Source organism: Rhea pennata, chromosome 13 (assembly GCF_028389875.1).
Source record: "Rhea pennata isolate bPtePen1 chromosome 13, bPtePen1.pri, whole genome shotgun sequence".
Taxonomy (NCBI): Eukaryota; Metazoa; Chordata; class Aves; order Rheiformes; family Rheidae; genus Rhea; species Rhea pennata.
This window is the reverse complement of record NC_084675.1, coordinates 4,984,320-4,999,883: the sequence shown is the minus strand read 5'-3', so window position 1 is coordinate 4,999,883 and position 15,564 is coordinate 4,984,320. Positions and strand designations below refer to the sequence as shown.

The 15,564-nt window shown below is 37.9% G+C and overlaps 1 protein-coding gene across 2 annotated transcripts in view; it reads left to right on the top strand.

Annotated features, from left to right (window-relative positions):
• DUS2 (dihydrouridine synthase 2) overlaps positions 1-15,564 on the top strand; it is a 61,760-nt gene that overhangs the window by 28,205 nt on the left and 17,991 nt on the right. The window contains exon 16 of one of the 2 annotated variants that reach the window (XM_062586272.1): positions 1,063-2,592. The exons of the other annotated variant lie outside the window; for it this stretch is intronic. Within the exon in view, the coding sequence (XP_062442256.1) occupies positions 1,063-1,300 (238 nt within the window). The 3' untranslated portion in view covers positions 1,301-2,592. Of the gene's footprint in view, positions 1-1,062; positions 2,593-15,564 lie in introns of those variants that run through there. 2 annotated transcript variants of the gene reach the window in all.

Genomic DNA, 15,564 nt, shown 5'->3' with positions numbered 1-15,564 from the left:
TGTGACAAGAGGGACTAATCTCTAGCATAATGAAGTAAACAGTTACAAATTTTAATTCATTTAGTACATTAGTCTGCAAATTGTAGTGGGAGGGGATCAGATATGTAGCCCTGCTTCTTTGTGCCTCTGAAGAGTGCAGTAACTAACCAGAGGCAGAGTGGAGAGGTGGAGGAGGTCGTCTCTTCAGCCACTACAGCAGATCCATTCTCAAAAACAAGTCAGAGATTAAATGTCTATATACAGTGAAGCAGAAGTGGAGGACTGTTAGGTGGCTTCTCAGAGATCACAAAATTAATAGCTACATGTAGTGCAGCTCTAAAGTTTTATGGCAGTATTCTGTACAATCATCAATTAATACTGGCACTGACTTCAGGCATTTGCACCCAAGTTGAACTTGATTAAATTGCAAAGCTAAAGCTCAGCATTGGACATTTTAAAGAGGATAAATAAAGGCAACAAATACTAGTGTTTCCAGCACTCCCTTTTAGAGACATTAGGAAGTTGATCTCAAGCTCTACTGATAAGAAATTTTGAGAAGAAAACATTTTCAAACACTGAATTTCACAAATTTATAATCTGCAGTCCTTCTCGGAATTGATGAAATTGTAATTATTGTGGAGCTATTGCTGCTTATGTCAACTTCAGTGAACTTGTACTCCTACCAGAGATATTTGGGCCTGAGTGTCATTCCAGAAAATGGTCCTTCAAAGCTGAGTTAGCTTTGTTTAGTAATCATATTTGTAAATGTAAATTTACCTGAGGATTGCAGCCACTTGGTCCAAACGCATACTGACTTTGAAATGAAGACTGTTTGAAACGCAAGACTTGACCTAGTATTCCCAGAAACCCTTTTTCTATCAGCAGTGACATATCAACATTGACACCTAGCAAGATTCAAATCATCTCTGGAATTGACCTCTTTTGTTCTTCTGCTGTCATCTGACTACAAATGCTATTTATTTCATGATTTTGCATCAGAGACAGGAAATAGATTGTATTTTGCTGGCAGTGTAGAGGCTTCAGTTTCTACTTTTACCTGTGCTCTGTCTGCTTGCTCTTCAGGGACAAGTCAAAGAAACTAGCAGAACAGGCTGCAGCTATTGTCTGTCTGAGAACACTGGGTGTCCCAGAGGGGAAATTGTGTGAGGGAGAAAACCACCTGATTAACAAACGCAAGAGGGACGACCGGGAACGCTTGAATAACAGAGACCATGGAGATGATCTTGCTGAACCTTCTCATAAAAAAGCTAATTTTATTGAAGAAGCTTCTGACACGAATGTGCCTGAGATGCCACGATAGCATGGAAGTTAGAGGTTGCAGAGCTATGCAGCTACAAATTAGCTCTCATTTGTATATCTTGCTATTCGTATTTCATTTGGATTCTCTCAGAGACAGATAAATTCCCCAGTTGGGCAAACTGCCGATGAGAAACGTTTACTATTCACCACTCACTATCCCCATTGTGCCTTTCAGAAAGGATAAATTAACAGCTTGATTTTAAAGAACATTAAGAAGATTATCCCAAATAATAAAGGGATCTTTTTAATATCAAGTATTTTCAAAGCAATTTCATCATTGGTTTTATTATTTATTTATTTTTTAGTAAAGTCTGTGGTATCCTGATGACAGATGCCTGAACACATCATCTATAAGCAGCTGGATTCACTTTGGAATTATGTATTTAACTTAATCAGGAAAATTCATACAAGAAATATTAGCAGCTAAGTAGACATAGTTTTGTCAGATAATTTTCATGTATGACTTGTAGGCATTATTTACACCAATCATATATCAACAGAAACAAGTTTTGAAGAGAGAAGTTGGAAAAGTAATAGTAAACATGAAAACAAAATTTCTTCTTTCATAGTATTTACTGTATGTTACCCTCCAAAAATATGACAAGAACAGAATTAATCTTGGTCCTAGCTATTACAGTTACCTTTTTCTAATAACAAATTGGACCCAGTCCTGGCAGCCCTGAATATTTTAAATTAAGGCAGTTGAGTTAAATTTTGTTCTTGAGAATGTGGAAGTTCTAGTAAATGTCTGCATCTATATTACTTGCAATAATAGTCATCAGATAGGCCTTATGTATTTGTTCTTGAAATGTGAGCTAGTTTGCCTCAGTATTTAGCTGTTAGTGATATTGGTGGTCTTAATCAAAGATATGTTCTCTTTATTTTGCCATTATAACTTCCTACCCAGTATCTGCTGAGAGAGGATAAAAATCCAGTCAGATTTCATGGCAATCTAGTTGAGCTTGTCTGATTTAAGTTAGAGTTTTGAATGCCCCAAAGAGAATCTTCATATATTATGAGAAAATGCAGAGATTTAAATTCATTGAAGTGATGGCATAGTATACCTCAACAGGGTGATGATCTTCAAATTACTAGCTCTGGTTTGAAAATAAAATGACAGATATCAAGCCATGATCTGTGAAGTATTTTGTGTAAAGAACATACAAAGTATAATTCATTTGGATGAAGTTCATCAATATTCCTATCTATCAATATTCCTATTTAAACGTTGAATCTTTATTTTAAATGACAGTTTCAGCATTAAACCATTCTTTTGTAATGGAAGAGCAATATCCCACTAGACGATGCTCTAACTTTTAAAACTGGATAGATATGTATACATATTTAAAATGACAGCTATTTAGATCACCAATTATTATTTGAATTTATGAATTATTAATTCATAATAAATCTATGTAGTCTAAGAAGAAAAAACTTTTTCTTGCTTATTCTGCAGGCTGTAGTAAATGTAGTTAAATATAATTGTTTGATATAACTGTACTGTTAGAATTTTTCCTCCTAAGCAGCAAAAGAATTTATAGTATTGTTAATCAACCAGAAATTTCAGAAGTAGCCACTTCCCTATTGAGAGTACTATCTGGATATGTTGTCTTTGTCAGGACCATTTGGGGTCACCATAGAATAATCAAGAAAAAGTCATTTTTAGGTTCTGTTAGCAGAGTATGGATTGCAAGGTCTAATATCGTAGAATCTTAGAAGGGTAGAAATTGGGAGGGACCTCTGAACATTGTCTAGTCCGTGCTGCGTGCTCAAAGCAGAATCACCTAGAACAGGTTACCCAGGACCACGTCGTGTTCAGTTTTGAACACCTCTGAGGGTGGTTGACTCCTCAACCTCTCTGGGCAACCTGATCAAGTGATCAATCACTCTTGCAGTAAAAAAGTTTTTTCTCATGATTAAACAGAATTTATTGTGTTTCAATTTGTGCTCATTGCCTCCTATCACTGAGAAGAACCTGGCTCCATCTTCTTTAGTCTCTTCCACCAGCTATTTATAGACATTGATAAGGTGCCCTGAGTCTTCTCTTCTCAGGACTAAACAATCCGAGCTCTCTCTGCCTCTCCTCCTAGGTCATATGCTCCAATCCTGTAATCATCTTTGTGGCCCTTTGATGGACTCACTGCAGTTTGTCTGTGTCTTTGTTTTACTAGGAAGTCCAGAGCTGGATGCAGCACTCCAGGTGTGATCTCATTAGTACTAAGGAGAGGGGAAGGATCACCTCCCTCAACCTGCTGGCAACGTTCTTCCTTAATGTAACCCAGGAGGCTGCTGGCCTTCTTTGACACAATGGTGTGTTTCTGGCTCATGGTCAACTGCTTGTCTACTAGGATCCCCAGGTCCTTTTCTGCAGGCCTGCCTTCCAGCTGTATTGGTGCATGGGGTTATTCCTTCCCAGGTGGAGACCTTGGCATTTTCCTTCATTGAACTTCGTAAGATTCCTGTTTGCTCGTTTCTCCAGCCTGTTGAAGTCCCTCTGGCAGCACAACAATCTGGTGTCTCAACCACTCCTCCCAGTTTTATGTAATCTGCAAACTTGCTGGAATGGTTTCCAGGATGATTTGCTCCATCACCTTCCCAGGGATTGAGGTGAAGTTGACCTGCCTGCAGTTCTCTGGATCCTCCTCCTTGCTCTTCTTGAAGATAGGAGTGACATTTGTTTTTTTTTTTCCAGTCTTCACAAACCTCTTCTGATTGCTGCAACCTTTCACAGGCAATTGAGAATAGCCTTGCAGTGACACTGGCCTGCTCCCTCAGCACTTCTGAATGTATCCCATCAGGTTCCATGGACTTATGTATGTCTAGTTTGTTTAAGTATTTCCTAATCTGATCCTCCTCAACCATGGGTAAGTCTTCATTGCTCTGGACTTTCCCACTGGTCTCAGGGGCCTGGGATTCATGAAGGCAAATCTTACTGATAAAGACTGAGGTGAAGGCAATGAATACCACAGCCTTTTCCATATACTTTGTCACCAAGTCCCCTGCCCTTTTCAGCAGTAGGGTCATGCTTTCACTGTTCATTCTTTTGCTGCTGATACATCTGTAGAAACCATTCTTGCTGACTGTCATGTCTCTTGCCAGATTCAACTCCAGGTGGGCTTCTTTTCTGAATACCTTCCCTGCATGCTTGACCAGTGTCTTTGTATTCCTCCTAGGTTACCTGACCCTGCTGCCACCTTTTGTATTCTTTTTTATATTTGAGTTTTGTCAGGACCTCCTTGTTCATCTATGCAGGTCTTCTGTGGCCTTTGCCTGATTTCCTGCTTATTGGGATGGAAGCATTATTGAGCTTGCAGGAAGTGATCCTTGAAGATCAACCAGCTCTCCTTGACCTTTATGCTCTCCAAGACCACATTGCAGAGGATTCTTCCAAGCAGATACCTGAACAGGCCATTCTGCTATCCTGAAATCCAGGCTTGTGATTGTGCTTTCTGTCTTGCTCCCTCCTCTCAAGATTCTGAACTCCATTATCTCATGGTTGCTTTAGCCAGGGCTGCCCTGACCTTCATATTCCTGACTTGTTCTTCCTTGCTTGTAAATGTGAGGTCCACCAGTGCATCTCCCCTGGTCGGCTCCTTGATCATTTGGATTAAGAAGTTATCAGTATACAGTATGAAGCAGTGCAGTATGTAATTTATCCCTGAATAGGGCTGTACTGAGGAGCTTAGCTAAGGGAGAAGTGTAACTTGGACGGCTAGTTAGATCACTGATTGAATGCATCCTTTGGATACCTTCTACCACTTTGTTTTCCTGGGTGTAGCATCAGTTTCCTGGTCAGGTGCCATAGTATTAAACCATACCATAACATTAACTTTTCTGATGAGAATGGATTGAAGTTAATTGTGGTTGGAGAGTGGTTTAGCTGTACTTACCAACAGCTTTCAACCAGCCACAAATCTGTATCCCATATTCACAGCCAGCTGATCATATTTTTACTGTACGGTATTCCTCTTACTGTAGCTGTGGAGATGGAAATCCAAAGAACATCCTTTCAAAGAAAGAAGCAGTCCTAGAATAGCCATTGGTTTTGCTATTTTTCGTTCTGTTTTCTGATCTTCATAGTATGTGCTACTTTACCCTTTAAAAATTCCTTTTGTTCTTATGAAGGTTAGTTTTAAAATTTAGGTTGCCTAATTTTGTCTGGAAGTCTATATAAAATTAAAATAGAATGTTTGGATAAATCCCAATAATTAAAGGTGGTGGTGCTCAAATATAGTGCACACTTGTATTGCAATAATTACTATGGATTGGTGGAATATTGGGGCCAAATTCTAGATAAGCCAGCTGTGGGGAGCATAGAATTTCTGCCTTGGCTCATAGAAAAGCCCAAAGAAAAACCACTCAGGAGAAGTTTTGCTACTGCAGAAATGGACCTTTTTCAGAAACAGTATAGAATCATTCAGTTTAGGAGCCAAGGCTTGTGTAACAGTATTTATTCCTTTCTTTCTTCCTCCTCACACTTTGACTGATGTGATGTGAATATGCACACTTCTTGCCTCCTTAATGAGGCTTAGAATTTGGAAAAAAAATCTGTGTAACTTTTCATGCTGTCTCTTTTCAGTATTTAACTTAAAATGCAGTTCAGAGCATCTTTGTTCCCTGTATAGTTTATAGACAGAGATATGTGCCTCCAGTGGCAGTTCAGAATATGTAAAGTTTGGTTTCACATTGGAAAGATGGGCAGACTTCTGTAGCACTGCTGTCAAAAAATTCATTTGGAACTACAGTTGAAGATAAATGCCCAAGTATAGGTTGTGTGAACACTCTAGCATGCAGATGTTTTATTAATCATCTTCTGCATGGAATGTGTGTGCCTCAGTTTGGTTGATGGAGAGTATTGGATAATACTGAATATATATTCCTCTATGAGCTGAAACAGTATTATATTAATGCATGACTGAAAAGTATATGTATTGTATTTATGTTAAATCAAATGTGTGCTTAAAGTTTTGGGGGGGTTTCTGTTTCCTAATAAGTGCATGTTTTCAAATTGTTATTTAAATTGTTACCTCTTCACCAATGTTTACATTTATTCCTCTTAACTTGTTATAGTAGTTGTATACCTTAATGAGGTTATCCATGCTGTAATTATGGATGGGTATAGCTAGTCCAAATAGTTACAGCATCTGTAAATGAGAGTGGAGAGTCACTCTATTGGAATGAGCATTTGCTGCTAAATATAGAAGTGCTATAAATTCTGGTAAATGGCCAAAAAGCATAGCATATGTTTGACATCCTTGATTGGTGTCTAAAAGAACTAAGGAAAAGTTGCAGCATATTTCTGTGTGCATGTGTGAATGTTTTGGCTTAATGGTATTTTCTGTAAGATGCCTTTATTCCTCTTTTACGACTGTTACAACTCATATGTGACTTAAACCACTTCCGCCATTCAATTCATCCTAACTAATTCTACAGTTAGGAGAATTTGTATTTACTGTGTACACTCCCTTACCACTACTTGTTCTAAAGCAATTATTTGGTGAACACAACACTTTCCTTCTAGAAATTATTCTATGCACGTTGATCTAAAACCAGCAAACTATACTGGTGACTCATCTGTGTGACAGTTTCTCCTGTTTCTGTTTTCGGCTGTACCCTTCATGAACAGAAGGTGGCAGATTTTTTTGCGTACAAATATGCCGACTTCTACTGTATTTAACAATACAGTCATTGCACTTCTGCATTCTTGCGTAGGGTGGCAACTGAGACCACAGTTGGTTTGGAGGAAATTTAGCCTCACTCTTCAGAAATCTTTTTTTAAATTCATTTAAATGTGGTGTGAATATGATACTTGGTCAATACTAACCAAAGCCATGCTCTATTTTAAGCATTTGTTTGGTGAAAGTGTTTCAGTATTAATCCTGCGGAATTCGGTGGAACAACTGTTCTGTCACAAGGCTAAAATGAAAAAAACAACAAAGCAGTTGTGTTTGATTCTTGATATAGATGTTACAGGAACCGTTCATAACAATACCTGTCAAAGTGTGATCTCTGTTTGTAAGGAGCAGTGTAACTCCTCCTCCATGCAGCCTTCATATACTCTGCTTATTAGAAATGTGAATGGGAATGCAAAGATATTTTTACTAGTCTTTTAACAAGGATGCACTCACTATGGGGACTACCTCTAGGGCCTTGCTGGTTGGAATGCTTTTTGGAATGTCCCAGGCTGCAAGCCCAACCCCACCCTGGAATGTGAGGTTAAATGCTGGCGGTACAAATACAGAGTTTGAATATCAAAATCATAAGAGTTCCCTAGTACTGCAATTTTAGAAAGCTGGCAAGTGAACCACATGTCAGCTCAGCTGCTCTCTGATTCAAAGAGTAAGAATGCCTTGGGTTGCTGGCGGCACAGGGAAGATCTTTTTTGTTTTGGTTGAGTTTTTACTTACCCGTTATGACCTGCAGAAGTGCATACTTTTCAAAGACTTTAACTAGCAAGATTGCAAGAGGCCCCAAACAGGTGCTAGCTTGAAAGAAGCTTTCATTCACAAAAGCATTTTATCGCTACTTCTTTAATTAAACCTATAAGCTGTACATACTTGAGAGAGCCATTGCCTTGTTAAACTAGGATCTACTTATACTGGGACTCAGAAACAGAAGATATGTTGATGAGATGGCCTTTAAGGTTTAAGTTTCCATCTGCACCACAGTGCTCATGTTTGAGGCCTTTATTCAGAGTCTCTGATGACAAAGCTGATGAAAAACATTAAAAGCAACATGCAAAGCCTTTGGTGAGGAAGAAGCGCCTTGTGTATTGTTACAGAGCAGTTGCCTAGGTCAGTTAAGGAGAAGAATTGATGAGCTCCAGAGGGAGCCTAGTCCAATCATCCTTACTCAAATGAGTGTTAAACTCATTGTCTTTATGAGAGGAGGCTGAAAAAATGCATGGCATTTGTGGTGTTCACTTAGCTCCAAAATGAAAATATTTATGTCATAGGAGTTAATGTGAATCTGCCATGTTAAGTATCTATTAGATAAATAAATAAATACTTATCTCTTGCCCTGGCATCATGGGGCATCTTTGTTTTCCTTTTTTAGAATGTTCTTCTCTGATAGATATTCTCTTGTGATAGTCTGCAAAGCACTGTAGTGCAAATTTGACATATTACTCATTTTGACTTAATTTTCCTTGTTAGTCTCCGTGCACTTTTTAATACGTCAGCCTGACACTGTGTTTGATATGAGAAATGAGCTTCCTTTTTAACTGCCTTTAAAAATTCTTGCTTGCTTTGTCATTGTAACTAAAAAGGTTATAATCTTTCTATGATTGTGAGCATGGATTGGTATTCTGATGGGTAGAGCTGACAGAACTGGATTTGAGTACAGATCTTCAATCTGTACTTTTAAGTCTTGTTTTAGAACCGTATAAACATTTTACCTTTCCTTTAAAGGCATTTTGTCCATTTGTAAAATTACCTATGCAATGTTAGGATGCTGTTAGCATGCCTGGATACTTGCCACCATATATTCTTTGTACAGGTGTCAGCAAGGATGGTTAGCATTTGGTCAGTATGTTAAATTTAGGCTTAAGAAAAGACAGAGTTAGGAAAGTATTGAAACAAAAGCCAGTACCTTATTACCTTTTTTTTTTTTTTTTTTTTTTTTTTTTTTTTTTAAGTATTGAAAACATTCTCCTTTTGAGGAAAAAAAAAAAGTAGTATCTGATCAAACTTCATTGAGAAGCTTCTCAGTGACTTATATACTTAGGAAATTATATAGGAACTTATAATTTTCTTGAAGTTTCTCAGGTAGCAAAGACGTGAATGCCATTTAGTAATTTACTGTTTCACTAGCTCTCTGAATCATTACAAGATTTAAAACAAATTTCTTGGCCATCTGTGTATATTCTTTAATTACTTATTTGTGTAAGTTCCAGGCAACAAACAAATTAAAAAGTTGAAACTATTATCATTGTTTTCTTCCCACTGTGCTGAAATACAGCCAAATGCTGGACACCAGACAGAGCACAAGTAAACATGTCTGGGGAGAGGTACCTACATGAACCACAAAACCCATGAGATCTCAAGAGTGTTAAAAACAATGTGGGACAGTTTCACTTCAGCAAAGCATATATTTATTTCCCCTGTATGTCATACAGTGCTTATCTTGGTTTGGTTTGATTTGTTTTTTTTGAAAATTAGTTTAACGTTAAGCGTTCTGATCTTTGGGTGTGAGGGAAGGGCAGTTGGGAATGCTCCACTGTGCCATGAGAATGATAGGATTTTGGAGAGCTGAAATATTGAGACTGCGGGATTAAGTAAGTAAATCACTGTACAGTTAGACCCTGATACCTACCTGCCAGATCAATAGCGTAGTAATTATAGTTTACTGTCTTAGTGCCTTGTGACATTCTCTTATTACTACTATACCAGCTTTCTTATTTTGCACTGCCTGAGCATGGAAAATGGTTTTAGTACTTGCAATGATTATAGCCTTTAGGCTGTATAAATACTGCATTATGAATACTAAATTAATAGAAATTTAATCATTTATCATCAGGTGAAATGCTACAATGTAATTTGAAAAATCAGTGGTATTTTGCTAACAGTACAGGTGAAGCTATACATGTGAAGACTATGCAGTGTGACCCAAGATGTGTGCATATTTTATAATGGCAGAAAGGCTGGGGTGAAGAGTTGAGTAGAGCAAGAAAAGTGAGAACTAATCACTGACTTCTTATTGCACAGTAGTACTGGTCAGCATTTACCCATAGATTCTGACTTCAAAGTCATGGTGAGCCTTTTTCTTAATGTTCATATTCAGTATTTAAATTGTTGTGAGGATAGTACAAAGGTTTTCCATTTTTTGTTATAGACATGCTGTGTAAAACACCATTTATTTCAAATGATGCCCTGTGCCTGTGTACTACAGAAGCAAAGGCAACTCACAGTGTGGACAGAGTTTCCATTTCATTTCTTCTTGCAAAGACAGATACACTGAGGACAAATAGATACACTCCACTCCCACCTTGTTCATTTTTTTTTGTATATCTTAATAAAAAAAAAAGAAGGTAATATAGAAGAAAAGGAGGTTTTCCGGAAAGGACTGATGTATTTCCATGAAAGGAAGAGCTAACCTCATCCTGTTAAAAAATATCTTGTGTCTTCACCTATCACTGCTAGACTACCATTACCATTTCCCTCTCAGCCCAGCCTGTAAATTCAGCAGATCACCTGGTCAGAGAGAACATTCCGCCCACACGATTCACACACTTCTCACTTCCCCTGTGCTTTAGAACCCCACATGCTGACATCTCATTAGGCCCAACAAGACAAACAATAGTGATGTTTCTGTATGAATGTATGTACAAAAAGTGAACATTCTCCTTAATAAATTTCACAGGTATTATGGGAGCCAAATCTGATCCTCAAGCCATGAAATCTTCCTCTCTGGTGAGATAAGAGAGGTAACATGGTAGCTTTCTTGTTTTAGGACATGCTAATTCCCTAATTATATTCTTGCAAACTAGATACCTGTGGCCAGTGGAAAATGCTTCTGTTCCAAGGCCAGAACTTGCACCTAGGTCTGTAGTTTATTACTACTAGTTGCAATCTATTTTCTGTAACATGTTTGATTGTCTCTTACTCTCCTCTCTGTGATATGTTTTCCCAGTCAAGCCTATGATAAAAGTATGTTTAAAAAAATAGGAGGGATGTCCCTCCTATGCACTTTAGTAAGCAATCATACTCCATTTTTCACAGTTCTGAGATCCTCTTCCAAACAGATTCACAGATAGTTTATAACTATATTCCACCTTACGTTTAAGAAGTTTAATTGGCTTTTTTATAACTGTGACTTACCTGATTTTGATTGAATACAGCTCAGCAGTTAGAGGAGAAATCTTCTGTACCTTTTAAACAGACTTTGGGATATTGAAAAAGGTTTATCTTAGTTTATTGAGGCTACATTTCCCTCTGGTCAGTGTAGGGTTGGGAAAAGAGGGTCTTCAGGGGGTATTTCAGAGCAGTTTCTGCTCTGAGTTGCTTTCTTGAGGGATCCTTACAGAAGTAGCCTTAGTAGAAGTAGAGGGAGCCTTAGAGAAGATCAGTACAATGATCTTTTATAAAAGCTAAAGCTAAAGTTAGCTTTTGTAAATACCATCCTTTTGCTGTACCTCAGTATTCAGAGCAGGCATGTCAAGCTGAACAGTCCTTATATCTGAATATAATAGTTGTCTTGTTATTCCCTAAACCTCAAGGCTTTCTTGTGTCTCTAGGTGATGTATGTTGTATTGAACTCTCATGCCTGAGTTACCAGAACAGTATTGTGCGCATGTTGACTTCCATTCAAGAAGGGGATAAAACAGAGTAGGTACAGCTTTCTGTTGTTTCCCTATCTTTTCTTGGTAATGACTGCTTCCATAATAGGGATCAATAAATAGCATAAATATTTCTTCCTCGACTTCTGTAGTGTACAGTCTGTAGCATTCCACTGGTGTCAGTGCTGTTTTTGTTATATTACTGCATCATGCTATAACCGAGGTGCTTAAAAGCAAGCGCTTCTCCCTTCAGTAGAGGTATCTAACAGAAGGACAGAGCTGAGGGTGGCCACCTCCTTTGTTGGTCCCAACAAAACCTGTCACAAAATGTTAGTCAAGATCTGAAGATCTTGACTGATATGTAAAGATTGGCTATAACAACAAGGTAGCAAGAATACCTCAGATGAATTATGAGAATGGAAAACCACAACTGGATAGGGAGCCTTTTGCTCTAACGCCTGCAGTCATGATAATACATTGCAGAGTTAAGGATATTTTAACTAAAGCAGAATGAAGTGCTGGTTACAGGCCAGTTCTTAGCACGAAACATCCTGTTGACAACCTCAGCAAAAACATCAGTGGTAAAAAATGAACAATTAAGAGTGTTTTTCAGTCCTTTCAAGTACAGTATCTTCAGTTCAGGACTCGGGGTCAGCAATATGGGCTTCTGTGGTGTTTATGCTATTGCGCTCTATTATGTTGCTGATCTCCCCAAAGAATTTAAGCATTTTCATTCTTTGTCTTTTTTATGCAACTTAGCACAGTCATTAGTGAGATGAGAAGATACAAACTAACTGGATGTGTAGTTGTCTGATACACTTCCTTGTGATTCTAGAAATGGAACTGGGAAATGTCTAACATATGTCTATTTATACATCCTACCTAATGACTGCATAGTTTTTTGTGGTCAAATTCATAACCCTTACATATCAGGTAAAAGCTACCAAATTTATTCTGTTAATTTGTATAGAATAGTCCATTAATGAACAATATACAGTACAGTATTCTGTCAACAACTTGTGTATATATTACAATTACACCCACAGTACATTCGTAAACTCTTGTAGTTTTACATAAAACTAGCACCAAGAGGATCTTCCTTGATGAGTGAGGAAGTGGCATGATCTGTCATTAGTTTCCTCCTAACAAACAAGTATCTTCAACCACATCTTTAGACTCCCACGCCATTGTGGATATCAAGATGTTCAGCTTGGTTTATTTTAAAGGTCATCATATGAGATCTAACACACAGTTTCTAAACTATAAACAAAACAATACTCCACAAAAGGAAAATATAGATTATCAATAATGAGTGAAACTTAATATCAGTGTCTAAAAATAGACTCTGGCATTATTTTTATGACTTAAAAACATTAGCAATTATGCACAGGGTTTGTTTCTACTGTGAGATGAAGTTCAGGTGTGTGTGAAATAGTTTTATCTATTTTATAGCAACACCCAACATAAGTAGTGTTAAGGGTATATGGAGCAACCGCTATGAAGAATTTATTAAGAGAACAAACATGAAAGCTAGAGCAGCAGGATTCACAATATGCAAAGGCTGGGGAGATGGGGAGGAACACAAAGTTGACTGAACCATTTTTCACAAGAGCAGAGGAGAAGCTGGAGTACATCTACAACATTTTGTGCTCCCTGTGACACAAGATGGATATGGCAAAGGAGGAGGAGAGACTCAAAGAGTGGACTCAAGTCATAATCATGACACGGGAGAAAGACAAATTTTACGTATAGCAGCTTAAAGAACGTATTGTTGTGAGAACTAGTAAGAAGTTGTAATAGTCAGGGATCCAGAAATGGGGTTACATGAAACCAATGTCATAAGGTAAGATTATTTACCATCTCCCTGAGCACCTGCACTGATGATTAGTGCACATCCTGTTTGTGGAGAGGTTCACCGGCTCTTTGGTCTTTAGCGCTCTTACAGGATTTCTTAGAAGAAAACAATTCTATTTATCATTTCTAATGTCAAACAAGTGGATGCTCATATGAGAACTTGCTGCTTCACTTAAAGATAAGGACACGCAGGTGATAAAATCACCAGTACCAAGTGGGAACTGTCTGCAGGCTCCCCCAGTATAGTTATCTAGTTAAGTTTATCCTGCAGCCAAGGGGTTGGTGCAGCTTCAAGAATGAGCTACACATGCAGCACAGCACAGACCTGTGCCTATTCAAGTTGACTGTTATGTGTGGATCACTTAACTCCTTGATGTACAATATCTTCCAGTTAGGATCACCTGCTTCACATACAGGAAACAGTGACAGTTTCTTATATTTGATTCCTAACAACAGGTTATTTAAAATGGAGATAAGCATTGTTTCAAGTTTTTTCTAACTGATTGTAAAGCTTTAGAGTGCATTAAATATAAAGTATGAAATACTGGATAAATTAGATGGATTAAAGTAATGTATTTTGGATCTAAGTTCTCACAAACTTAGAAACTATTTAGGTTTGGAATATTGCCTCAAGCCATCTTCTGCTTGAAATTTTAAAATTCTGTACTTTAAAGGAAGGAACTGGTATTCAGTACTTCCTGGGGACTGCATGGGATTGTTTGTGAAACATATTATGCTTCTGCTGAAATGGAGATGAATCAAAGGATGTCAAAAACGGGTTTTGAATGACGACCAACTAAGGAAGATGCCATCTGTCCTTGATTCTCATAGATGTACTAGAATGACATTGCCTATGCTGCCAGTATATACTTGAGACTAATTATTCACGAAACAAGTAACACACACTTCTTAGAGCTGCCAACTAAACCAATGTAGCATTTAATTCAAATAAACATGTCAACAATTTTTTTCTTAAACAAAAAAGGATGGAGGTATAGCATCTATTGGCATCTATTCTGAGCACTTTCATTAACTTCCTGAAACTCATCAATAGTTCCATCTCTTTACAGTTCCAGTTCCTTTGGTAGCATAGACATGTAGTATGTTGTCAAGGCTCACTAATAGGCTGTGGTTCAAATCAATTTGGCTTATGCTGTTATTGCCTCCTGCTTCTTGATGCAGTCTCCATTGTGCATTACCTCTTCCACTGTGCCAGTGTAGCTGCTTGGTTGTGGTCATTCTTATTTTTCAGAAGAATCCTTTCCCTGGTCTGATTCACCCTGGGCTACACAAGTAACTGGTGGCACAATAGTGAGCGTGGCACATAAGCAAGAATGGTTATGCGGGAATGGAGAGTGCGTAAAGAGGGGAAACATGGACTGATGAAGCCAACGTTCATCACCTAGGAAAGGTCAATACAGCCACAGCCTCACCAGCTTCAAGCCTACAGAAATATCTCTTCACACCTAATGTTTGCATTTGTAGGTCTTGTTTATATGCAGGGTTCATATTAGTAAAATAAGAGTTGTAATTCTGCATCAAGTTATCTCTACAACTGTTGAGAATCCTGGAAACAGTGTTCTAGAATAAAGACCACTGTTCACTGCGAAACCGTTTGCTATGCAAGTTCTGTGATTTCTTAGAGCAGCTAGGACAAATGTTGTTTTTATGTAATTGAAGTTGTATTGTTAAAATACCAGTTAAAATGACTGGCTACTAGCAGAACTCCCAGGCCAAAAGAGATCTCAGAGCTGGTTAAACTGCTCGAGTATTTATTCAATTTTATAGGACGTCGTGCACCCCTGCAAGGAAATCTGTGTTGCAAGGGTTCTGCTAGCAATAACTAATGTAGCTGCTTTAAAGCCACACTGGCTATACCTGCATGAGCTGAACTTCTAAAAATGCCTGTAGTGTACATACATTCTCAATCACAGTGGGAAAAAATTGTCGGGAAGGTATCTGCATTATTTGACTGTAAAATAGCTGTAATGATTTGACTGTAAAATAGCTGTAATGCTGACAGAGTACCCATCCATTTTGATACACATAACAGCAATCCGAATTTATGATGGAAATCTCCGTGTCTGAGGGTAGATTGTGATTTTAGGAAATACTGTCATTTAAATGTTAGACGT